The 27,607-nt window shown below is 45.5% G+C and overlaps 1 protein-coding gene across 1 annotated transcript in view; it reads right to left on the bottom strand.

Moving 5' to 3' along the window:
- The window catches only part of RPUSD1 (RNA pseudouridine synthase domain containing 1), a 124,306-nt gene that overhangs the window by 53,634 nt on the left and 43,065 nt on the right, over positions 1-27,607 (bottom strand). Inside the window, exon 5 of the mRNA XM_069647271.1 lies at positions 6,717-6,818. Within this exon, the coding sequence (XP_069503372.1) occupies positions 6,717-6,818 (102 nt within the window). The remainder of the gene's footprint in view (positions 1-6,716; positions 6,819-27,607) is intronic.

Genomic DNA, 27,607 nt, shown 5'->3' with positions numbered 1-27,607 from the left:
ATGGATCAAAGGGGTATTGACGCCTGGAGAATCTGCATGGGAACTCAGCTGTCTAACACCAAACACCTCCAGAGCCTTTGCAGCAACTGCTGTTTAAGGCGAACAAACAAGCAAATGTGCCACATTCAGCACAGCAGAAAGGGTATCCCGCAGCCATGGTAGTAAACGGGGATAAAACTGAAATCCTCATAGTAGGTAATACCGAAACTCTCAACAAACTCCCCCCGCAATATAAAACCTTCAACATCAATAATTCCATTATTACAGTCTCCAAGACTGTCAAAACCCTAGGTATCCACCTAGATGCCTCATTATCCATGTCCCGCCAGGTCAACGCCATAGCCTCCTCCTCAGCGCTCACCACCAAGGTGATCAACGCAGTCAAGCCCTTTCTCTCCACCAAAAACTGCCTATCCATCGCCAGAGCCACAATAGGTACTAAACTGGACTATTGTAATGCCCTATTCCTAGGCACCTCTGTCAACAATCTAAAAAAAACTCCAAATCACGTAAAACAACGCGCTCCGGGCAGCGCTGTCCATTCCCAAAAGGGAACACATCTCTCAAGCAAGGAAAGAAGCCCATTGGCTACCGGTAAAGGAATGTATACTCTTTAAAACCATGGCCATCACACATAGATGCCTTACATTTGATGCCCCATCCTACCTCTCGGAAAGAATCACCCTCAACTCCTCTAACAGACCCACTAGAGCCCACCGCGCCAACCAGATCTATGTTCCTACATTCAAAAGAACCAAAGCCGGGGGGTCTAGCTTCAAAGAACTCGCACCCAAAAATTGGAATGCCCTGCCAACCTCATTAAGGAATGAAAAATCATACCCCACCTTTTGCAAAAACCTAAAAAAAATTCTTGTTCCGCTAATGTTTTAAAACCAGCCTGTATAATTATGCTATTGCACTGTAACCATAGCAAAGCATAACACTTGACCCGCTCTGTCTTTTACTACTTGTCATTCTCAATGCTGCACTCATAGTATGTAATCTGCTATACCACTGCAACCGACTATGTTAAATCTTACCTACGTAAAGTTCAAGCTTGCTGTAACAGCGCCATGATGCCTCAGGGCCGTTTTTGTGCGCTTTATAAATGCAAATAAATAAATAAAATGGTAAACTTGCAGAATGACACCAAGTCAGAGGAGTGTGCATAACCCGTACTTTATTCACCCAGAAACTAAGAAACGCAATTCAATGACAAAAACAATAAGAACATTTATTTGAATGAATAAAGAACTGAAAAGCCCTACTTTCCCGATGTAGGTTAATGTTCATTGCAGTAATTCATGACAGATTTTCTTCTATGCCTTGGGACTTATCTCCAGGTTGGACAAGATAAGGATGCAAACCATAGATTTAAGTAGGAGTTTCAGACTGATGAGGTAACTCTGCTCCAAGTACAGAATTTCATTCATTCAAACTTTTCGCAACCACACAATTAATGGAGGCTTCTCAGATGTGGATTCAGGTTTTTATCCCAGAAAGTCATATTTGGCTCTGGAATCTGTAGATCTCGTTGTCTGTAGCGTGTAATAGACATGAACATTTACATCAACATCCATATCCCACTTGCTCACTTGTAGGCACCCGAGTCTGGCTGTTGGGTTCAGTACACTGTATGGCCACTCCCATGGAGCAGGTGGTCACCAACATCAAACAAGGGCTAACAGCAAGCAGTGGAGTCCGTACAGCAAGTAGCCTTGCTTTGGGAAAGTGTCTGCTTTGGGCCATGCAAGCCTTCTGGGACTCTCAGAGTGCACAATCAGTACTGCTGGTCTTAGAAGGGGTCGTAATTTAAACAAGTTCAGAGGAAATCAATAATGCTCAGAGTCTTGTGCCAGAAGCAAGGCATAAAATAAGCAGTGTCGCATAGCAATTTGCTATCCAATTCTGCATGTTTGCTAATGAATTGACAATTGTGTAGCACAGCTAGCTATTTAAATTACCTTGTTCAATGAAAGCACAACTCACCTGACATTTCCTCCCTTGTTCTCGGGCTCCCTCTATCCTCTTATCTGTTCACTGCAAGTTGAAAGTGGCTATGGGAGACAGTGCAGCAGTAATCACCTCCTTCTCTATTAAAATTGCCAAAGACCTTTGTATGTATTTGTATTTATTAGGTTTATATTGCGCTTTACGCAAAAGCGCTTTACAATACAACAACAAGAATAGATTGTGGGCGTGCTAAGCAAGAAACTCTCACTCTTTTTCAAATAATTGAAAACCAGAAATAAATGGTGATGATACTTTTATTAAGCTAACTATCTTGTCTGGTAAAGACCAGTAAGAGTTCTTTTTTTCTATTTTTTTTTTTAAAGACGTTCCTGCAATTCCCTTCCTAAAATGTTGTTGCATGATGCATAGTTACAGTATTGCTACTGTAAATCTCTGCATTGTCTCCATATATTTCAGTAACTTTTAAGTTAGTGTATCTAAATCTCATATGTAAACTGCATTTCATTTTGTTGGGGAATGTGCATCATATTGACGAGTGAACACTTGAAAATGTACATGATCACACAGCCAAATTTTTTTCACAGCAAACCTACTTTTTCCATCTATGCAACTGGTACTCGACCCATGAGCCAATTCCAAACTCCTCGACATTCTATCTTATCACTCTGTTTCTTTATACCAGCTCCCATGAAAGTGAGATGGCAGCAAAACTAAAATACCCGACCCAGTTTGTCCAGTTCTCTGCCTGCTACACCATACACTCTGCTTAGTCGCTTACTTTCTTTCCTCTGACATAATAAATGCACAAAGCAAACTAGATGTTTACGCAAAGTGGTGATCTATAGTTCTATCCAGTCTATAGATCTACAGATCCACTGCAATACTATATACTGTAGTTAGGCACCAGAGCTCGATTTGCTCTATGATTATGAATGCATTATATATTAGCATCTGCGGGAGAGAGCTGGCTAATCTGAGGCTGGGAACGCAAGCATCTGCAAGTAGATGCCCGGATTTCATGTCGGGCTGCTGCGCCTATGGCAGCCTTCACCCTGTCCTTGGAGGTGGTGCCCCAGGCCAAGTCTTCAGTGAAGTACCAGACCTTGACCCCATTTCCAATCACCTACACACCACCCTACTCACATTCAAGTCCTAGAAATACTTATTTCCAATCACGGCCATTTCTTTGTAAGGGAAGCATGAATTGTGCATAGCCTGGTTCTCTTTAAAATAAACAAAAATTATCAGAACCCCATTTGGCAGCTCAGAGTACTAATGGTGATAAATATTGCTTTCATGAATACACAAGGTCTGAATGCCGCACTGGTGCTTACCTGACTTAGGCTTGAGGACCGTTAGCAGCCCTATCCTGTCCTCCCCACCCCCCGAAAGGAGCAATTAACATGATGTTGAAAGTATTTGATATCAATGACCGGCAAGGGCTATCTTGTCCACCTGAAGTTGAAAATGATCCTGCCTGCCGCAAACCCATACTATGTACTTGGTCTCAGGCTATAACTTTCCGTTAACATTGCAAACCTTTTGGTTTTATGGAACTTCTTCTTGCACTGCAAATAATGTATCAAGCATACAATATAAAGGGCAGAGCGCTGCGCAACACTGACTGCACCCAACTGCACAGAGCCTTGCACTGAAAAACATTTTCGGAGCATTTCATCATATTGATTTGTGTCCATTTATGCACCTAACCTTTCACATTTTACTGACACTCCTCTCACTAATGTCTTATTCAGCGGTACACAGAAATGCTGTATTGTTGCTAATTTTATGTCTTGGGTCAAATAACTTCCGGTAACATTTAAGATATTAGTACGAAATTGCTAATCAAATACGTTTGTTTGCTATTCAAGAATATTTTAATAAGCACATTCTGTAAATCAGTTTTTGAAATCTAATGTATGCCGTGCGGAAGCATAGAGTGGAACTTTCGAAATCATGACCCTTCAGGTACAAGACTTTGGGTGAGATTCAGATGGCCAGAGGGACTGGAGTAGATGGCTGAAGAAGCTGAACCCGGAGGGAGATTCAGGTGGCCTTTCCAAGATCTTACCGTGGCCCTCAGTCTACCTTGGACTCTAGGCCAGGTCCACCGCTAGACGACCTACAGAGCTCAACACTAGGCTCCCGTCAGAGCTTAGACTTGGGAGGAGGCTCCCCATACTGAAAGCAGGAAGAGGGTACTGAAACCCTTAAACTCAAGATTAAAAACACAGGTGGGACCCAGAGATGAAGAGAGAAGGCGGTAAGCTATACATTAGTTTCAGAAATTGACCAGTTTGCCAATTAAAATGTACATGATCAGCAAGCCAACTTATTTGAGAAGCAATTTTGTATAATTAATGTATGTCACAGAAAGTTATTCATAACCAAAACATAAACTGAGCAACAGTACAGCTTGTTTTCGTTCTTCTCAGAGCGGTCTGATAAAGCTATGTATAAAATAGTTCTGCCCTATAAGACAATGACAATTTTCTTTATGGAGCAAAAAAGCAAACTTTTCAGCAAATTTTCATGCATGTACTGCATTGCTGTGTGGCTCTGATCTTAAGGTGAGCTTCCAAGGATAGCTACTTGGAAACACTCTGTTGTGCTCGTCTTATTAGCTGAAATGGCCTATTCTACTCACTTCTGGAATAAGACACAGGCACTAGTGAGTTGAGCAGGTGTATAAGAAGAAAAGGTTAGTAACAGAACAGGGCACAGCCCCCACTGAGTGTTGGTGTAGGTCTAGGGATGGGCAATCTGAATGGGACCGCTGACCCCTACATTAAGTTACCTGTGTGTATATCATATACATTCATTTTGTAGGAGTGAAGACAAAGTTAGAGACTAGGTAGAGTTCATAGCAGGGAACCGGGCAGACTACCTGGAAAAAGGTAGTCTGTGTCCATCTGCCAATTTTTAGGATCGATAGTTTAAAGTGACAGTTTGATTGAGGACTCAGAATGCAGAGGTGTTTGCGATCAGTTAGTGAAATGTGTACTGGATGCAGAGAACTACAGAATGACCAAGTCACAAAAATATGACTTGCAACAAAACGATTAGGCTGTGAATACCCTAGATGTTTTCTAAAGCGACCTTGTCTTCTTGTTAATATGATGTCCCTTAAAATTGAATTTAAGTTAAAGTAGGCAGCTCACAGATTCAGCGCCTGCCTCTCACATGGTGCCAGCAGGCATTTAGCAAGTTTGAATTATGTGGCAGTTTTCACTAAGCCTTTCACTGTTCCAATATTGAGTACCATTAAAAGGAATAATAATAGTAAATACAGAGATGATTAATGTGATGCACAATATGAGAACTAGAACTAACAAACTTTACTGCAAAACATTGAGGCGATGCAGGATTGTATAGCAGCATCTGGTTAATTCTCAGTAATGTAACAATTTACATTTAAGAAATGGAATTGCAGGACTATCTTTAAAAAAGTTCAAAAGAAGTACTTGTCCTTGAAAACAGAATACGGTTAGATAAATAAACACTATAATCCAAATTACTGTCATTATGTAATTATTTGAAAAAGAAACGTTTTCTGCCAAACACTCCACCATAGGTCCCTGGCAGTTTGGGATAAGAGTGCAGGAGAGGATCAATGCTTCACTCTCCACTAGCCAACCTTGATGTGACCAAAGCAAATGAGGAGGCCAGATGCCTGTGGGTAAGAGGAAAATCCCTGGAAAAGTGCACTTAAATCGCCAGCGGTGAGAAAGAAGTTTAAAGGTAATTAGCAAACCTCTGGTTCTACAACAAACCAGAGACTATGAGTGTACTTGTTAAGTTTCCCCAAAGAACTACCTTCATCCTGCAGAATAACCATTCTGATAACTTTGGTTTGTTGAGGCTTTCTTGTTCATTATGTAGGATGCAGTCTGTGCCATAGCTCTAATTAACGTTTGTTTGCTTCTAAAACTGTTGGTGTCCCCTATGCTGGCCCGGTCCCCTGAGAGTGGGAAACAGTGAGTGGGAGACAGAGATATTGTGAGAGACAGAGAGAGAAAGAGACACAAAGAGAAAGACAGAGAGAGAGTGAAAGAGACAGAGTGAGATAGGGAGAGATGGAGAGAGAGAGAGAGAGAGAGAGCGGGAGAGGGAGAGAGGGGGAGGGAGAGGTGTGAGAGAGAGAGAGAAGTGTGAGTGAGAGTGAGAGAGAGAAATGGAGAGGGAGAGGGAGAAGGAGAGAGGGAGAGAGAGAGAGAGAGAGAGAGAGAGGGGGAGAGGGACACAATCCCGAGACCAATTTGTGGAAGCGGGGATCTAAGTACAAGTTAAACAAAATATTTGCGATTTAAAAAAAAAACACTAAAAACAAATGTAAAGCACGCTCATTGTCGGCTATTACCTATGACTGAGCCTCCGCGTTTGATAATAACCACTCCGCTACATTATTCAATACATAGCATAACACATTTGCATCACCTCTCCTAAAGTGAGAGCTGTGTCCCTCACCACAAACAATGCACAATTATTTTAAATACAGAGTGGAGTTATTGTAGTGTGCTAGCAAAGATTGAGCTGAAGCCTACTGTTACAACAGCCAGTAAATAGGATAACTAGATGGGCATGGTGATGCTTACCTACACTTCATATGCATCAGTCTAAACTCAGAAAATGCTCTAACGATCGGAGATGTTTATTGAAATCATCACAATGACGAGTTACTTCTCTGGCGTCACATCTAAATATGGAAAAAGAAATGTGATTTAGAGCATGAAAGAACATACCTGTGTGAGGTTGCAGAATCACTTTAGTGACTGGTTCCCCTCTGTACATTCCATGCTCAAGGACTATGAGCTCTGTCTGGCAGGGCTTCGCGTTTTCACAGCCTGTGTATGACAAAAGCATGGTTGTGGTCAACAGTTGAAAACAATTGCAAAGTATCCACTGGGAACGAATCAGGGAAAGCACTGCCACTATCGCTCCCTAGTTATCCGTTCACCTCCTTCTCTTCATTTACTAAACATCCCTTTTTCTGCTCTTTCCTCTCAATGATCCTCCACTTCACTCTTTGCTTTATAAGTTCTTTGGCATTACTGCATCATTTTTTACGGCTATGTTTTATGTTGTAAAGCACTCTGGCGAAAGAGCTACATAAATACAGATACGAAGAGCCTTGCCAACAAACTAACACCAAATTTAGCAGCAATACGCAACACATGTTCTAAGCATAGTGTCGTTCTGAACACCACCCACTGCCGATTAATGAGGGCCCACAGAAGGTGGGCGCAATTGCGCATGCCTGCACTCAGCAATACTGTTGCCTCTCACAAAGATGCTGGTCGAGTGGCGGATGCATTCACATGACAAGGTGTACACACTTTGGCACATTTCTAACAAACCGGTGGAACTGTTTAAGAGAGAGTGCAGCAGGCAGGCTCAATATATTAAGTGTTCCAGTGCACAGCAAGCAAGGCGGACCTCGTGCTCAAGCTTAGCCAGTGACCCGATCCGCTCCAGTAGGATTTACGGGGTTAGGGCATTAATCAGCAAAACTTCTTTCATCAAAGATGTTGACCATTTGTGCATTTTCAATTACCCCTGAGAAGAATATTACTAAAAAAACAGCTGTGAACTTGAAACCAGCAAGACATAGCCCCCCAGTAATAACCATACAGTGTTGCAAAAAAGTGTAAAACGTGCCTCACAAAATGAAGAGAGAAAGAACAGCCCCTTTAGTGAGTTTACGAAAGGAATCTACTCACATGGTATTCGCTTAGGGACAGTGCTAGGCTTTATGCACATTGGCAATCAAAGGAGTTCTTCGTGCTATCAGTGTGGTGAATTGGCCGACACCAGAGAGTTTCTTTTTTTCCATTGTAGGCAAACAGAGAAAGTGGGCTTGTGGAGTCTATTAATCTTAACAAAGGCCGGGGATCTGGCACAACAATAGTTGAAAAAGAGCTAAGGGTGATGGCTTGGTTTGGCAGACGAGTGGGACACGTTGTGGAGGCTGCACCAGGGACACCATCTGAGAAAAGAGGGGGAATCTGACAATGCTATCCTGCTGGCATGGAACCAGTGACTGGAGGGCAATGGCGAAAGAATCCATGGGAAGCCACTAGAGCAACTCAAAAGCTGACTAAGAGTGGAACCAAATGAGACATGTAACACTGTTAGCAGTGGAAGCCCTTACATGTGAAGCCAGCCCATAGATTGAAGCGAAAGGCACAAAGCAGACAATGGTTTAAACCAGGGGGTCTTCAACCTTTGGCTCACTAGATTTTTGGACTACTAATCTCATCAGCCCTAGCCATCATTGTCAAAGGGGAGGGTGGATGGGATTGGTAGTCCAAAACATCTGAAGAGCTGCAAGTTGCAGACCCCTGGTCTATACACAGGTAAGAGGTAGAGCAAGTCGACATTTACCCACAATTGGGGTGAGAGGATAAAATACTGTCTCTTGGACTGAAATATTCCAATAAGAGCACAAAGGGCAGCATCTTGAAAAGAACTAGACTGTAACTGCACGGTTCATGAAGGACGTCTGTGTAGGCTTTCCTTTCTTTCAACTGTGCCACAGCGACCATTGGGCCGCTGTGGCAGTATGTCCCCCGTCTCAAGCAGAAAGGAACCGGCTTCTAGGGCTGTGAGGCATGAAATCTGCAAAGGAATCGGGCAGCGTGTAGGTGCAAGGCGGTACTCAAGGTGTGTTCTAGTGGGTGAATACACCTCACTGTGCACAAGGTATTGAAGGCGGCCATTGCAGTACCTGGAATCGCAGATCCTCGATACTTCATGAATGGCTTCAGTAGAAACAGGGGCTGGCCGATGGATGGGATGGCCCCAACGTTTGAAGTGATCAGGTAGGCATAGTCTTATCAAGGAGATGTGGAAAACACAGTGGATACGTTTACAAAAAGGAGGAAGTTGTAGCTTATATGCAACGGGATTGATCTTCTGAATAATGGAAAAAGGGGCGAGGTAACAGTGAGCTAATTTGAATGGGCACAACCATCTCGGAAGGTACTTGGTAGACAAGAACACTTGGGGTCCCACATCCCAATTAGGCGTTTCACCTCTTTTTTTGTCAGCATAGTTCTTAGTCTTGATACAAGCCTACTCGATATTCGTGCAGGCTTCTTTCTGGGTTTTCAATATGTTGTCTAGAAGAGAATCCAGAGAAGGCATTACAGTAGTACTTGTGGTATCAAACGGAAATATGTGAGGATTAAATCCATTGGAGTACAAAAAGGGACTCATCCGAATAGTGTGTACTGTGTTGTAAGAAAATTCAGCTGTCAGAAGAAAGTCAACCCAGCGGTCATTGGTGATAGACAAAAAACAACGTAGATGGTTTGGCTAAGTCTCTTGCTTTGGCCGCTCGACTGGGGTCAAAAACTGAAGACAGAGCTCGAGACATACCAAGAATTTCACATAGAACAGCCCAAAAAAGTGTTTACAACTAACTGTGTATACTGAGTTCCTTGGTCTGAGATAATAGTCGAAGGGAGGCCAAGAAGTCAGAAGATGTCTTTCAGGAAGAGTTTCGATGATTTATAGGTGCATTAGGAGGGCCTGGTGGGGGTTAAAATGGGCCTTCTCGACAAAGGAATCAATGGAATCAATGGTGATCATTATAGCCATACAGCCTTCTGATGTAGGTAGGTCGACTACAAAGTCCATAGAGATAGTCTGCCAAAGGAGGTTGATCGAGTTTCCCCAATGGTCAAAAAGAGATTGTCTTGCACCAGATACAGGTAGGGCATGTGGTGACATAATCTTTCATGTTCTTTCATATGGCAGGCCACCACAACATACGTGAAATCATATGAGCAAAAGCCATAATTCGATGGCCGGCTACCCAGTTGTCATGACACCAATGCAGGACTTGAAGTTGGAGTTCTGGTGTAGGTAAAACCAGGCAGTCCCCTTTAAAGACTAGGCCATCAAAATCTCTATAGTCACATCTTTCAGAAGTATCCAAGATGGATCTTTTATTGGAGCCTTCTTTAACTTTCTCAAGAAAGGATGAGGTAGTGTAGTTGAATATCTTGTCCTTTAGGAGAGCTTTGGAAGAAAATTCTCTGGCGTTTGAGGTAGTATCCCAGCAGGATAGTGCATACGCAATAAGGTTGTTGTGTCCAGGCATGTACGGGATGGTGAAATCGCATTGTTAGAAGAAATACGCTGTAAGGGTGTGGAAGAAGGAGATTGATACACAGGTGGCATGCTTTTGGGCAAAGGCTTTTATTGTTAGCTAAAAGATGAAAACTGACCTATCCCTAACTCTAAGAGGGGTTTCCCTGCCTCAACAAAATACTAAGGAAAAGTTAGAATGTCCGTAACTACAATATACACCGTCCTGTGCCAAAAACCCTACTTCTATCCCTTACACTTATAACCACACTAAACTTGATTTGTCTCTTCTGGGTCCAGAAGAATGACTCCCTTCTTCTGGACGCGTATAGTTCACAAAGTAGTGGAAATGTCTCCCTTCCCCAGGCCTTTTCAGGCTGGTCTTCACAGTTCCACAAAGTAGGGGGAATGTCTCCCTTCCCCTGGCCTTTCTCATCTCAGGTTCTTGATGGGCCTATCCAATAGCTCGGTTGGGCAGATCTGGTTTACTCCCCTGCCAGGTACTGCCATGAGGAAGATGTATGTCTGAGGGACTCCTCCTCAGTTACAGCCGGGTCCTTGACCATTTATTTGTCCAACTGGATTTCCTCCAGTATCTCTGATACACTCACCCACCAGGTATACCGGTTCTTCATTGAGGACCCTTGAACCTGTTACATCTTCTCGTTCTCGGGTATCAGACCCTTTTACATTGGTTTCTCTTGCCCCCTCAAGGTACCTCCCATATGGGCTCCCAGTTGCTCACCTTGGTCTTGGCCCTACCTTCTCTTGCTACTCCTCCTTCCTCTCTCGCAGCACCTCCTCCACCACCTCTGACGGGTGCACCAGCCCCCTGTATCCCTCCTCGGAAATCTTTTAAAGCTGGTAACCGACTTCACTTAGCCACTCTGAATGCTCGATCTGCTGTCAAACACTCTTCGGACATCTGCCTCCTTCTTGAATACTTTGATATCGATGTCTTCACTCAAACCAAGACATGGTTCAATGCCAGCTCTGTAACTACTTTTGATTCCCTCCTCCCTGATGGCTATAAGACCCTCTCCAAACCTCGGCCCAACCAATCTGGTGGTGGAATAGCCCTGATCTTCCCCGAATGGGTCCCTGCTTCCAACATACCCACTGAGCTTATTCCTCCTTTGAAAGCCTTGTCTGCAAACTCTCCTACTCGCTCTCTCACCCTTGCCACTATCTACGGGCCCCTGGTCCTGTCTCATTCTTCCTCTTGGAATGGGCGGATTTCACCTCCTCTCGCCTGACTTCTACCGCTAAACTCTTCCTCCTTGGAGACTTCAACATCCACCTTGATTCTACTGTCTCCTCCTCCTCACTCTTCTGTGATCTTTGTACCTCTCTTTCCCTCACGTGGCTTCGACATAGTCGAAGATGGCCGACTGCAGCCTTTGTTTCTGCAGCCCAGCATTGATCCTCCTCTACCAGTGACTGGCCTGCCGCCATTGGCCAGTGGGCCCTTCTTGAGAACCAATCCGGCGCCGGCAGGCGAGCGCCGGCAACACCCACTAAGGCACACACAACAAGGGACGTTTCCTGTCCTGAGCCTCCTCTTCATTGCATACATTCAACCAGAGGAGCTGGAGCCCTCTCTGCTGCAGGAAAAGTGCCCCCACCTCCTCAGGTGCCTAGGGCTTCATCTATACAAAAGGTAGGCCACTGGGCTGATTTACTACCTTTTACCAGATCATCTACTACCCCGACCGACATCCGCGGAAACCGCACCTTTATTGCATACATTTGATGCCGTTGTGCTGCATTTGATCCTTGTCCAGCCCAGCACTGCAACCTGCTTTGAATCTCCATCTGTGTGATAAGCCACCATTGCAACACACGTGGCTTCGACATAGCCGAAGATGGCCGACTGCAGCCTTTGTTTCTGCAGCCCAGCATTGATCCTCCCCTACCAGTGACTGGCCTGCCGCCATCGGCCAGTGGGCCCTTCTTGAGAACCAATCCGGCGCCGGCAGGCGAGCGCCGGCAACACCCACTAAGGCACACAGAACAAGGGACGTTTCCTGTCCTGAGCTGACAGAGCCCAGGACCCCCGGTATCCACCCTCCAACACCCATCACACCGGTAAGCAGCCTGCACGAACCTAATGTCTGCAAATCACTCACCCACAAAGGAGCGTTTCACGCGCCCGCCCTGCATTTATTCCTCTTAAAGTACACTACCCTTCAATATCAGGCACCCAGTCTACTCACCGGTGTGCAACTCGGCGGCTAATCTGCTGAACTCTCCACTTTACGCATTAACTCCCACCCCACCTATATAGCCCTATGCCATAGCATATGTATCAATCATCGCCCCTAGCCACATGTCACCGATGTTTATGTGCTCACTATAATCATGGCCCCACTATCAGTACCTCACCTACACTGTACTTCTATCCAACTACGAGGTCTCGATGAACACAATCACATTGCTGCTCCCCCGCAGGACCCCGAGCAATGGTGCATAACCACGTGCACTTGCCACACTGTACGTTACTGATTAGGCACTGCCAGTATACCTGACGTACCGTCTATTCGACAGCATCCCTGCTTAATGAAAAGTTATTAAATGCACTGCCATGCCACTCTGCCATGCTGCTTCTCCTAATATTCTGTATCTACCAAGATAATTCAACATTACTATTAACCCTCTCTGCCCACACGGTGACTACACTGAACCCAGCATTCTATGAGCAGTCTGCACTAAACACTCGTGACGACTTTGATACTTGCTCATTGTAACCACATTGTTTTTTATATACTGCAACCGCTTTATTTGCCTACTTTGACCATAATGCTATACCCTGCAAAAATGTCACCTGCATAACTTATCCCATTGCAAACTTATTGATTCTCGTCCCCCGTAGATACTCGAATCTAGGTGTTGTGATTTTGTTGTTCGGATGCCCAATGTGACACTACTGATTGGGTCACTACTGATTCTTACTCCCACCTAGAAATCCGAATCTAGGCGTTGTGACCTTGTTGAACTGCACCACTGCCCATTGAGACTATATTGACTTTGCCCCCATCCTGGAATTCAAATCTAGGTGTTGTGATTTAGCGCTGAACTGCTGCCCACTGTGATATTACTGTCTTTGTATCCACCTAGAATTTCAAATCTAGGCATTGTGATTTGTGTATTGCTGCCCCTGTGTCCCACCTCCGTTCAGCTTCGGCATGCTACCACATAGAAAACCGGCTCTAGGCACTATAACCTACTGAAGCTCTGATCCAGTGCTACCTGCCTTTGCCAATCACCGGCTGCACACACACTCCTAGCAACCTTTCCCCCCACCATGCCATACAAGGGTCCACCTCCCTATCTTAACACAGACTCACCATCCCGCACTCTCCCTGCCTCACTCCACTCAACCAGCCTAATAGGATTCCTTATAGCCCTCACTATACCGACCGCTACACCGCCCCATACATACCTAGCTCTCCACACCCAGCACTCGGCACCAGATTCACCTGCCACAGCACCAGACACCAACACTATACAATCTCTGCCACCTAGTCCAGCTACCAGACTCTGTAACCTCAGGATTCGATCTAGTCCCAGGTACATACCCGGTGCACACACACCCATTACAACTAGAAACACCAGACTAGTCTCCCGCACTGCACCATTACCCCAATCTAAGCTAAGCAAATACACGACCCCTCTCCCCCCTTCTCCCCAACCTGCCGCGACTCTACCTCGCACTTAGCCCCCCACTACCACCCAAGACAAAAATATCAAAAGCACACTACACCCTCCTCTCAAATGTGCACTACTGAACGCCCGATCCCTACCTGCACATGCCCTAGAGATAAATTACCTCCTATCCACACTCAATTTGGACCTACTATGCATCACCGAAACATGTCTCCATGATGCCTCCTGCCCAGCCATCGCACTAGCCCTACCCACAGGCTACTCCATCCTCAGGCAAGATAGATGTGACAAGATTGGAGGGGGAGTCGCCCTTATCCATAAAGACTCTCTGTCCATCAAACTAGCAGACCCCACCACTTGGGGTGGAAAAGCTGATATCCTATCAGCCAAGCTCTCGCTCTCCCCCAACAATCTAATCAACATACACATTCTATATAGACCCCCTGGACTCCCAGCATATTTCCAAGAACACCTCTACCATCAGATTAGCAACAACATTAAAAAGTCCACCAAAATCCTCCTACTAGGAGACCTTAACTTAGGATATAATGATACTAAAGATAGATCCGCCACAACCCTAGCGAAAGAACTTGCAGATCTAGGATTTGTTCAAGGAGTCCTCACCTCCACTCCCTCCAAAGGCCGCACCCTTGACTGGGTCATGGACCATAACTGTGCCTTACACATTACGGCTAATACCCCCCTCCCCTGGACGGACCACACTTGTATAGAATTCCTTATCCCCACCGACCCCAAACCTAAAAATCTCACCTATGCACCACCTGCCACAACAAGAAGCTCAAAAAAACTCAAAGCAGACAACCTGCGTCCGCACCTCAAAAATCCCTGCCTAGCACCACCGTTCTCTCAGGACCCAAACATACTATCAGAAATCTTTAATGAGACTCTCACCAATGCCATAAACTCTATAGCCCCTCTAGAAAATAAGAAAGAAAAAATATCATTCCACTGCAACTCTTGGTTCTCGGATGAACTCCGAACCCTCCGAACTCAAAAGCGTCAGGCGCAAAAAAACTGGCAAAAGGATCGCAGTGACATAAATAAGAGCCTTTTCAAACAAATAGCCCTCCAATACAAAAAAAGCCATTTTAGCAGCCAAATCAAACTCCTTCAATGACAGGATCTCAAAGGCCAACTCCGAAGCTAAAGAACTATTTGCAATCTTTAACAAACTAGTCACTCCACCAGCTAGCACTGAAGAGATAACCAAAGACAAAGCCTGGTGCGCTAGCATTCAGTCCGCAATGCTCAACAAAATAAAACTCCTACAGAACAAAATCCAAAACCATTGCAAAACCCTCCCGATTCAAAAAAACAACCGCTCTTCTCAAGACAAGCGTGGTAATCCCAACCACGCTCAATTCACTTTCAGAGACGTCACTGAACCGGAGGTCCTCAACCTCATCAAAAACCTCAAACCATCCCTCTGCAAAGCTGACATCTGCCCGGCCAAACTCATCAAGGAATGCGCTAATGACCTAGCACCATTGATTACTGCTTTCATCAATGCCTCCTTCTAAACAGGTACCGTCCCAGTCAATCTCAAGGAAGCCTGGGTACGGCCGCTCATAAAAAAGGCCACGCTTGACCCAACAAATCCCAACAACTACAGACCTATAACGACAGTCCCGTTCCTCTTAAAAATCCTAGACAAAGCAGCTCACAGCCAGATAAATCATACATAGAAGCTAACTCCATACTAGGCAAAAGACAATCCGGATTCCGTGTTGGGCACGGGACAGAAACCGCCTTATTGGACCTAAAAAATCAAATCTCTCAGATCATGGATAAAGGCAAACCTGCACTACTCCTCCTACTTGATCTATCAGCTGCATTTGACTTGGTAGATCACCAAACTCTTACCACTCAACTCACCCATGCAGCTCATTTCTCTAAGCAAGCAGCATCTTGGATCACATCCTTCCTTGAAGGTAGAGCCATGAAGGTCTATTCGGAAACAGCAAACGCAGACCCTACTACTATCAACTGCGGTGTCCCCCAAGGATCCTGTACAGCCCCCACCCTCTATAACCTCTTCACAAAACCCCTTTTCGACCTACTGGACTCTATGGGTATAGCATATACCAACTATGCAGACGACACCCAAGTACTTATTCCCCTATCTGGACTCTATCGCCAAGACACCACGACCCTGCACAACATCTATGCCACTATCCAAGCCTGGATGGCAATCAATGGCCTGTGTCTTAACGGGGAAAAGACTGAAATCCTCATCCTTGGCCTAACAAACACCTTAACGAAGCTAAGCCCCCAATACGCCAATTTCAACATAGATAACACTACCATCCCAGTATCATCCACCGTCACGACTCTTGGTGTTCACATTGACGCAAATCTCTCGATGAACAAACAAGTCAGTGCCATAGCCTCTGCATTCGCATTCAGCACCAATCTCATCAATGCCATTAAACCATACCTATCCACCCCCAACCGCCTAGCCATAGCTAGAGCCACTATAGGCGCCAAACTCGACTACTGTAACGCCCTATTAGCTGGCACCTCCGCCAAGAACATCCAAAGACTACAAACCACACAAAACAATGCACTCAGAGCCACGCTAAGCATCCCTAGAAGAGACCACACATCTCACGCCAGACGTGAAGCTCATTGGCTCCAGGTCAAGGACCGCATCACTCTGAAAATCCTCACCATCACACACAAATGTATCCACAATACCGCCCCAACATACCTATCAGAAGCAGTATCCAGGACCACATCCCTTCGCCCCACCAGAGACCAGCTACACTTACCAGACATAAAGAGAGCTACTGCGGGAGGTCTAGGATTCTCCTACATTGCTCCAAAACTTTGGAACTCTCTCCCGACCACCCTTAGAGCCGAAACTTCCATCACTGTCTTCCGCAACAACCTTCATCAACTAGCCCTGCCCAGGTTACCCCGATTGTAATATAACTCAATTGTATATCTATATTGTAACGTATAGCTATATTACCAAAGACTATATAACTATTTTGTACCCTGTATATATATTGCAAATGACTATGTAACTAAGATCTGTACTGTAACAAGTGCCACGATGTCCTCGGACTGTTGTGCGCTATATAAATACGAATAAAACAAACAAACAAGCTATTTTCCCTTCCAGCCACACCAACCACACTGACATACAATTGATGCCTTTTATCTCCTCTGATCTTCCGATCTCCAACCCTATCACCACACCTCTCTCCTGGTGAGTTCACTCCCTTCTCTCTTCCCACCTGGGACCTCTCAACCCTCTGATCGAGCCTCCCCCCAGCACTGCCAGCCTCCTTCACGGTCATCTGACCGATTAAACTAGTGTCAGTCGCTGCATTTGCCTCCACCTTAATCCCCTCACATTCCCCTATCTGTCCCACTGACTGTGTTCTTGCCAATCTTCACCTTGCTATTACAAATATTCTTGACATTTTTGCCTGCCATGAGGATCCGCCTGAAACCTTCCTCCATGCATAACAGCTGGTATGACTCCGATCTAGCTGCTCTGAAACACAAGTGCAGAGTTGCTGAACGGCAGCGGCAGACCTCGGGGTCATCCTCTGACAAAGTGGCAGGTCGCCTACTCCAAAGGCAATACTGTCTCGCCAACTGCTCCAAGAAGAGAGTCCACATCCAGACCTGCATCTCCAGAGCCACTAACAACACAGCAGAACTCTTCAGAATTTGCAAGGAACTAGCCAATCCATCAGCAGTCTCTACCTAGTCTCTCTCTTCTCAGGCCCTCTGTGTACTGGCCACCCATTTCACCTCTAAAACTCAGGCCATTCTGACATCTCTCTCTTCTTGCCCCCCCCCCCCCTCCTCTACTCTGCCCCCTGCCTCCCTTGGCTTCTCTTCCATCCCCACCCACACTCTGCTCCTTCTCACTTATCACAACAGATGAGGTCTCTAAAGTAGTCCACTCCATGAAGGTCTCATCCAAACCGGTGTCTCCCTGTTCTTCCAGAACCATCAAGGACAACATCTCCTCCCTCGCTCTGGCACTTGCTGACTTCTGCAACCACTCCTTAGCCTCTGGCTCTTTCCCCTCATCAACCAACTACCACCCTATCTCTACTACACCCTTCCTTGGGAGACTACTGGAGAAGTTGTTCTTCCCCCCTAATGACCCAAAACACTGAGCTCGTTGGTTGTTTACATCACAATCAATCTGGATTCCGAGCATCTAGAGGCACGGAAACTGCTCTCCTGAACACCCGTTAACAACTGCTCACAAATCTTGACTTACTCTCCTGTTCTCATTCTCCTTGATCTCTCTTCTGCCTTTGACACGTTCAACCACTCTATCCTCATAAAGTAGCTTCAAGTTACCATTGGTATCTCAGATGGGCATTGGATTGGTTGTCCTCCTTCCTCACGGACTGCCCTTCCCAGGTGCTCCTGGGTTCCTTCTCCTCTCCCACCACTCTCTACATGTGGTGTTCCCCAGGGCTCTATCCTCTCACCTTGGCTTTTCAACATCTACCTTGCAGCTCTTGCTCACCCGATCTCTGCCTTCTGTCCTCCTCCTGTATCATCCATGTCTGCTATTCAGTCTTGGTTCACCTCCAACGATCTCTGTCTTAATGCCAGTAAGCCAGACATTCTTCCCATCGAGACACCTGTTCCCCGTTTCCCTTCTGCACTCTGGTTGCCGTCTATGGGCTCTCCTCTCGCTCCTTCCACAGAAGCCAGAAACCTTGGGGTCATCTTTGAATCCTCTCTCTCGTTTACTCCTCACATCTTGGACCATGCCAAGAAGGCACCCTTTCAACTTCACCTCCTCAGAGGCATTCTTCCTTTCCTCACCTTCCCAGAAAAGCTCAATGTCTCTAGAGCTCTAGTCCTCTCCAGGCTGAATTACTGCAACAGCCTCTTCCTCAACCTGCCTCTTACCTCCCTCTGGCCTGGTCCCTCAAGAGTCCAATAGGGTCCTGGCCATCTGCCCAGTTGCCACTAGCACCACACCCCTGCACTGCCCTCTGGACCCACACCTGCCTGTTGGGTGGATTGTCTCTGCCCTGCACTTTCCTGTTGGGCGGTATACTTCCCTCTTCGCTTGGGACGTCTCCGCCCATGCCCTTACCTGTTGGCTTCCCAACAGGCACCTCTGGGGGACCTTACTAGCACCCCCCCCCCACACTATCCCCACCCCGTTTCTTTTTCATTGAACTTGCACGTTCCAAATGTCACAAGGCCTAATAGTACAGCTGTTTGTTTTATTATTTATTCATTGTCCTTTTCCAATGTTTATTTATTCCCTTGTGCCTTGTGGCGCTTTGAAACACTGGGCCTCCTTCCGAGGTTGGAGGTAGCCATGGTGCCATTAGCACCATGGCTACCCCCTTACCGCATACCGGGTCCGGGTTCTCTGAATGGGGAATTACCGGGCCATTCCAACCTTGGAGGACCCGGTATTTCCCCAATCAGGGAACCCATCCCCATTCCCATTCGAGCCCCCATATGGCTCAATGGGAATGGGGAGCATGCTAACCCGTTATTAGCATGCTGGGCCTTTTGCGGCTCCCACTAAGGGCGCCTGGTAAAACCAGCCGCCCTTAGCGGGACCAGCTAAAGGACCTCGTAATGCGGAGGTAAGGGGTTAACGGCATCGGCACCTTTACCGGCGCCGTTAACCCCTTACCTCCAACCTCGTAATGACCCCCACTGTCTTGTTATGTAGGCACCTTATAAATATCCAATAAATAAACAAAATAAATGTTTTTTCCAACAGTTCTTTGAAGTTTACCGTTTGTGCGCTGCCACATGTGGCTCCCCAACACTTCCCGGGAGCCGGGCTGCGCATACCTGCTTAAGCGTCTCTTGCAACGCTCTTCCGCGTCTCAGCCTCTTCAGAATTTGGTGTTTTGGTCTTCTCTGGAGCAGGTAGGGATGCCGTAACTTCTCTGGCTATGGCCCGGTCAACTGCTACAGGATCATCTTCTCTGGCTGCGGTACAGTTCCTTTGCATGCAGTGCCTCCGGGGTGGCACTGACTCAAGGTTTAGTCCCACCTCAATTTTTAAATCCCAACTCATACGAGAACTAGACTGTTCAGTGAGGTTGTCTTGAGGGTTCTTCATTGCTCCTTCCTAATCCCAGTATCTTCAGATGACAGATTAGTGGAGTCAATCCTATTCTTCCTCATTCCAGTACTACTAGTACTATTGGTGTGGCATACGCACATGGGGGAACCTATGGGTTAAGATGAAGGTAAGGAAGACGAGGGGAGAAAGGTTGGTCAGCATTGATTATACCTCGTTGGCGCATGATGGACTAACTGTATCCCAGAGGAGGAATCCCTCGCCATGAGATCCTCCCGCTGAGTACCACCCCCAGAGGGACCATCGGGTAGATGCATCATATTGTCGGCCTCAAGGGTCTCTCCTTCGGGGAGAAGGGACAACATCACAGGATTCGGCACAACACCTCCCTAGCTTGCCAACAGTTTTTGCGTTTCAGTTGCTTTAAATCCCTAAGGTTTCTGTGATCCGAGATGGCTCCATTCGGTACAGGCTTGTTTCATGGTGGTGAGGAGTTCTTTTTAAAGTACAGAGTAATTTCTTTCACTAGAGGTCAGGGTTTGTGATAGGTATGATAATCGATGTTCGATTTCATCTTTTCTGGCCTGTAGCAGCACAGCTCTGATAGCACAATCAGAGACGTCGGTCTGGACTATGAATGGCTTGTCTTGATCAGGTTGAATGGGAATGAGTGCAGTACAAAACGCCTGTTTGAGTCACAAATGCAGTTTTGGCTTCGATATGCCATGCAAATTATTTTTGTAGCAATATGGTGATGGGTAAAGTCTTGCATAGGAAGTTGGATATGAACTTGGCTAGCCCTAAAAACGTTATATGTCTTCACCTGATCATGTGTCATGCCTGCTGGTTCTTGTTCTTGTGCTGACTCCCTTCTCCTTCTCTCACTAGCATCAGGGGTTCTGCTGGTTCACGAGCAATGCATCTGCCGTCTGCTTATAGAACAGCTGCCAGACCGTTTTTCACTCATTGGAGATTGTCAGGCTGGTTGCCACGGCGATGTTGTGGTGCGCCGGGACGCAGCTCTGTAACTAGGAGCTCACGGCCTTTGTTTGTTGCTGTATTCCTATGACTTTGCTCGTTTAATGGACTGTCTAACGCTTCCAGGGTTGGGACATTTTGTCTGCACGTTGCAGACTTGTTTCCACACACTGATTCCCAGCCTCGCCTTCCATCCCGGGGCTCCCTTGAACATTGATATGTTTTTGCCTGCACGTTGTTAGCATCGCAATCTATTCCGGGGCTTCCTTGAACATTTCCTCATTGCATGGACCTCTACACTCCATGCTGGAGCCGGTCCCTGCTGTGCTTACTGCTCAACAGAAACACTCGCACATTGCTCTTTATCAGTGAACACCCAGTTAACAACTTGAGGATCCATTACCAACTACTCTCCTTCTTACCTTCTCTCTCCTTTTCCACAGATATTTTTAACAGAGCAGAGGAAATTTTTGGACGCTTTTCTGCTTAACTCATCAGTGCACCAACCAGACTCTAGTGCGTCCCTCGTGCCGTACGGGTTCTAGTCCCTTACTAACCTTCTCTTCCTCGTTTTTCCAACCTTCCACCACACTCTGGACAAGTAATTGGACTGCCAGCAAGCATCCTCTACGCTAAGAGATCTTAACAGAGGGGCACTACCCAAGGGCAAGAGAAGGGGGTATGGAGTTTGTCTGATGGGTTCTTAATTCTCACTCCTGTTTAAAGGAATGGTGCGGTCAGAAATATTATTGTCCCTATGGTTCGGGCATGTGTTTTTAACCATACGTTGATCGATCGTACAAACATTTCCTATGCACCTGACCGTAGTTTTCCTCTTTTGTACACAAGTGAAATCCGGCAGCAGGGCCGGCCATCTTTTGATGATCTTATCAGTTGACGCATCGCCCAGGGTGGACTGCTTTTGCGGCACTAAATCATATCCCACGCCCCTGAGCCTGACATCACTAGACACGTACCGCCCATTTCACAACGCCAAAGCACGTCGTGTCAACATTCTCTGCGCTTCAGCTAATGACGTGTCACCATGGAAATGGCAGGATGCCTCTTTCCTCAATAGGTATAAACAGACTGTTTCACAACACACAACATCAGATTTTCTATTCATCCCTCTCACTGTATTTCTTCGAGTATTCTGTGACTCGTTTCTGTGCTCTTGTCAGCTACCTTCGTTGCTTGTAGCCCGTGCGAACAGATACCAGTACCATCGCTATAAATTATTTTCATTTGTTTACCACACAATGGCAAGAATAATGCCCTGCCAGTACGAGCCTGAGTATTCCGAGGTGGAATTATTGGAAAGAGAAAGATGTGGAAACGATGGGGCTTCGGATGACAGTTGGGAGGACGATTCAACAGATCAAGAGCCTGAGCCTAGTCGCATGGACGGTGTCTCCACCTGGTGTACCTGCAATCGGTGCACGCTAATGCCAACCGAGGTGGAGAACTGCTGCTGCTGAGAAAACTCTGGATGCTTGTCCTACATATCGCAAGGCGAGCCACGACCGCAATGCGTTACCGAGCTGCCAGACTTCAGGGCAGCCTGTCTCACATGGTCCGTGTTGAGGATTTTGATGGTGCTTATGCATGAACTTCGCGCAACAGTTTGCCCTCGTAATCCAAGTAACGAGTAATTATACTCTGGTTGTGATGTCAGTTAGGCCACTACTATTTCATGGTTGTGTCCTATATTGTCGTACTTAAAAATATCGTTGTCATACCAGTTTAGTCTTGCAATTCTCTAGTAATAGTCGTATAATAGTCGTTCAATATTGTGCAGTGTCTAGGTAGCATTTGTACTGGCAAAAATGCCATTGGATACAAGAATTGTCATTGACAACTAAGGTTTAATTCACTTATCTTGGTCATTTAAAAACAGTTTGTATCTTTCTCTTTCACAGATGGCACAGGCTGGTGGCCTATGATTCTTTTACATGGTGGCTTCATGGGAGGGTTGGACACCGCGTTCGACGAGTAATACCCGCCTGTGTCGTTGGTGCCATTAGAGAAACTTTCCCCAGTGACAGCGGTCAGTACAGGGGATTTTCCCTCACTGTGCTGCAACCGGAACTTTACAACGTGTAGTAGTTTTGTGCCATCAAAATAAGAAACAAATTAAAACATAACAGAATTTTTATCAATGGTTGTTTCAGTTTTTCAGTGAATCAAGTGTGTCTCCATTCAGCAGCTGTGTTCCGGCTCTTGCCTGCACGCCCCAGGCCCATCCATTCCCACCTCCATTATTTAGGGCAATTGGCACCAGTGGATGTGCACTCCCAAGGGGTGCTCTCAGGGGCGCGAACGGCCAAGGTGCCAAACACCATGTACACTTCAAAGATATACTATGCGCAGGGGTCATTGTTCACATGCCCTCCTCAGACCCCGTGTCTCCAGGCAGGCTCCCCTTGAAGCAGGCCGCGCCGTTGCAATCCACATAATACCACAACTTAATCATGTCATTCATTCACATACACACCCCTTTTTGTAATTCTTTATAAACCACTTGATATTTATAATGAGAACATCTTTGAGCACTGCAAGTCAACTCCTGAACGTGCTACCCGAGAACCCCGGTGACCAATACTAATCTGCTCGTCGTTGTGCTATCTGTGAACTTCTGTGACTGCTGCGAGCCAGCTCGTCACTGTGCTACTTGTGAACATCTCCCTGTTCTCCTGACACTAACTACTCCGCTTGCTGAATCTAACTGTTTGTTGGTCAAGGTAAGGGCATGTATCCTAATCATATTTCCTTCATCTCTAAATTTCTATCTATTCTGAACTAACATACTCAGTAGTGTTATGTTCATTCGTCTCATTGTCATTGACTTGAGTTTCATTTGTTATGTTATGGATATATCAATTTTCATCAATGTCAATTAGCATCCAATTGCAGCCTTAGTGGACGTGTCTATAACATAAGCATATTTCCTTTTGATGCATGATAGCACATTCAAGAGACGAGTAACATGAAATGATTTTCGTCACATCAAAGAACTGTTTATGAAAGTTATCATATAATACAGCCGCCCACGCTGCACTGGTTTTGCTGTGTTGACCAAAACAAAGCTTGCATTGAAGAATGTATGGTATAATTCCTTCTTTATCACGTTTTCAAGCAAAGTAATTTTGGAATACTCTTGATCTTTTTTTTTTTGCAGAATTTACAACAATGCCTGCATGTTTGATTTTCGGTTGCCCTTCTCAGACCCATGAGAAATCTGAAGGCACTCCAATGCATGTATTCCCAAAGACTGTAGATCGAATTAGAGAATGGGTCAGATATTGCGGATATGCGCTGGAAGAGCTTGAAAGTAGAGTCAAAAAAAGTCTTGCAGGACAAGAGGGGTGATCGATACCGCATCTGCAGCCTGCACTTTACTCCGAATATGTACGACACATCCTTGTACACAAAGAAGAATAAACTGAGCTCCCAAACTCTATTCCAACTCTATTCGTTCACATGCCGCCTCAGGTGAGTCACGGTTCTGGATTTAGCTGTAGGCCTTGGGGTAGTGAGCAGGTAACTAAATGGATTGATTGTTATTTTAGGTGTAAATGTCACTTATAATACTTTCCATATTTATATGATTGTATAACTTTTTAAATAATGACCATTTTGCTAAACATCAGTCCTTGGTTTTAAAACCCTCATAGAAAATTGATTTATGGGCACAGATAACTATGCTATATTATGCATTGCAATAAGCATAATGTTCTCGTATTCTGTCTCCGTATATGCCAATTTTTAATATTAGCATTTCTAAATCAACTAATACTTTCCCTTTACAACTCCATGACTATGCACTGAATATGAAGGAACAAAATTCAGCATCCATGTCTTGCCTGGAGTCATCAACCAATTTCAGTGCTTATCAGGTAGTCTTACATAGCTATTCTGTCCCAGACTTGTTTTATGCATGGAATTTGAGATAATCTGATCATATTTACGTATCGTGTCATTCGTTTACACAATGTTTCATTCGTGGTTTGCCATTGATATGTACCTTTGTCGTCGTCCCAAAGTGTGTGTTCAATTGCCAATATTTTCATCCATACTAATGCAAGTACTGTGTTTCAGGGAGCTGCTGGAGCGTCCTCTACAATTATATCATCCCTAATAGTCGATCCGGAGACAGAGGTATGCTTACTGACAATACCCTCTAATGAAAGAAAGTCGGTCTAATTTGATTTGTAATACAAATGACTTATTTTAAATGGATACTCTTTTCTAGGAATGCATACAAGATCCGTATATAGAACGGGAGGCACGTGGCTCCGAGTCGGTGCACCAGCTTGCTGTTGGTGACGTTAGAGTAAAGCTGGTTTCAACGAAAAGAAAGAAAGATAAAAGGTAATTTATAAACAGTTTCTATTTTAAGCAAGTGTTTTGTGCTGAGGCCTTCATAATATGCTTTTTTAAATGTAAATTGTCTGATACTGTATGTTGGATTTACATTGAACATCCTTTTTCCAATCTGTCCTCTAGTTGCCTGATGGTGTACAGACTATGCAGACACAGACAGCGACACAAATGAGGGATGCTGCTTGCCAAACTGTTTTCACCATGGAGGAACTATTAATTGAGGCGCGGCATGTTCAGACTCGAGATGCCTTTGCCCAATGGCCAGAAAATGAATTGACCGGCAAATCCAGCAAAGTGTTTTTGGACCATTGCTACAATGAGACTGCTCCACCAGATGAAGATGAAACTGAATGTATTAAAGATACTTTTGAATTAGTCGCATACCACTTGACACAATCGACACCCGCCAAAAAAGTGCCACCCAAAAAGCAGTCGACATTGATGTTTTCTCCTATTCACGGTCAAGTAACAGATGTTGAAACGACAGAGACTGAAGCATCAACACAATTGACCGACGAACTAGACAAAGATCACAACTATAGTATGTCCAGTTTGGCTGATATGTCCACAGCAGTTCAGCCCGAAACAACATTAATGCAGGATGACAGTCTAATAAAGGAGGCCAAATACATAGTATTCGACAGAAGCTTGATGGAGATTATAAAGATGCTGAAATGTGTGCATTCAGTGAGAGGGGAAGTATGTGGGAAGCCATTGGTGAATGTGACTCGTCTAACACAAGGCAGTAACCTCAAAATACATGCCACCTGTGAAATGTTACATAAAACATTTTCATGGTCCGCTCAACCGATGCTGGGGAAACTGCCAGCTGGCAATCTACTGCGTGCAGCAGCTTTACTTTTCAGTGGCTCTAGGTTCAGGAAGTTGTCCAGTTTCCTCACTTGATGGAGATGTCCCCATCTCCTCCAGTGAAACTTCCCTGCCCGTACAACATGCTGTCACAGGACAAGGGCAGGACTCTGCATCCATGCCCTCAGACTATGAACTTAGCAGCCTGGCTCCTGAGATCATAGAATTTGGACATTTACAGCTCCCGCAGAGATGCATGGACATCCTCAGGGAGGCTGGAAAGCAGCCTAACACTCGTCACTGTTATTCTAGCAAATGGAAGAGATTTGTCATCTGGTGTAGAGGAAGAAGCATCAACCCGGTTGACTGCTCTCCCACGCGCATTGTTTTGTACCTGACCCATTTACTGGACTCAGGTCTAGTGTTCAATTATATTAAAGTCCGCCTTGCAGCACTTTCTGCATACACCACTTCCCAATTTAAAGTGCCATGGTGGAAAGTCCCAGTTATCAAAGCCTTCATGGAGGGGGTAAAGAGAATACACCCTCCGATAGCAAACCCAGCTCCCGGCTGGGACCTAAATGTGGTACTTACCAGGCTCATGGGCTCACCCTTTGAACTCATGCACAAGGCAACTCTTAAGGACCTCACTCTTAAGACTGCTTTCCTAATAGCTATCACCCCATTAGGAGAGTAAGTGAACTACAGGCTCTTTCTGTTCTAGACCCCTTTGTAACAGTTCACAAAGATAAAGTGGTTCTACGCACACACCCAAGGTTTGCACCGAAATTCATCTCGAAATTCCATGTCAACCAGTCAAAAGACCTACCAACGTTCTTTCAAAACCCTTCAAATTTGGGAGAAAAAAGCCTGCATACACTTGATGTGCACAGAGCTGTCATGTTTTATATGGAAAGAACTAGACCACTAAGAAAGACTAATCAGTTCTTTCTCTCTGTGGCACCAGGAAGAGAAGGAGATGCATTCTCAAAGTCCACTATATCTAGATGGATTGTTCAATGCATCACTTTCTGTTACACTCTTGCTAAGAGAGAACTACCCTTCAAGCCAAGAGCACTCTCTACTCGAGGCACTGGGGCATCCATAGCATTCATTGCAAATGTTCCCCTCGAGTCCATATGCAAAGCGGCAACCTGTAGTTCTGTACACACCTTTACAAAACACTACTGTCTAGATGCTCACTCTAGATCTGATTCCCAGGTGGGACAAGCAGTATTAAGACATCTTTTCTCTACTGTTCCTTCTCACAACCCACCTCCACCTCCGGGTTCTGCTCGCTAGTCTATGCACAGCATGTGATTCTAAGAAGATTAACAAACATCAGAAGACAATGCATTACTTACCGTAAAAGCATTTCTGATGGTTGTATCTGCTTAGATTCACATGCGCCCACCCTTCCTCCCCGCTCGGATGGAAGGAACATAGACATCTTTTTATATCTCTCTTTTCTGTACTCACTCACGTCTAGAAGGCTCCCTCAGGGCAGAAAAAATACAAACAGAGGGACCTCGACGTGTGAGGGATTGTGGGTACACTGCACGTCATTATAGGGATAGTGTTACAGTCACGCCTTGTCGACGTCCCCTTTTCGACTACGAAAAACAAAATGCAATACTC

The sequence above is a fragment of the Ambystoma mexicanum genome, chromosome 2q (genome assembly GCF_040938575.1).
Source record: "Ambystoma mexicanum isolate Mex_15411 chromosome 2q, UKY_AmexF1_1, whole genome shotgun sequence".
NCBI lineage: Eukaryota > Metazoa > Chordata > Amphibia > Caudata > Ambystomatidae > Ambystoma > Ambystoma mexicanum.
Note: the sequence above shows the minus strand (reverse complement) of the source record. Positions and strands in the feature narration are given on the sequence as shown.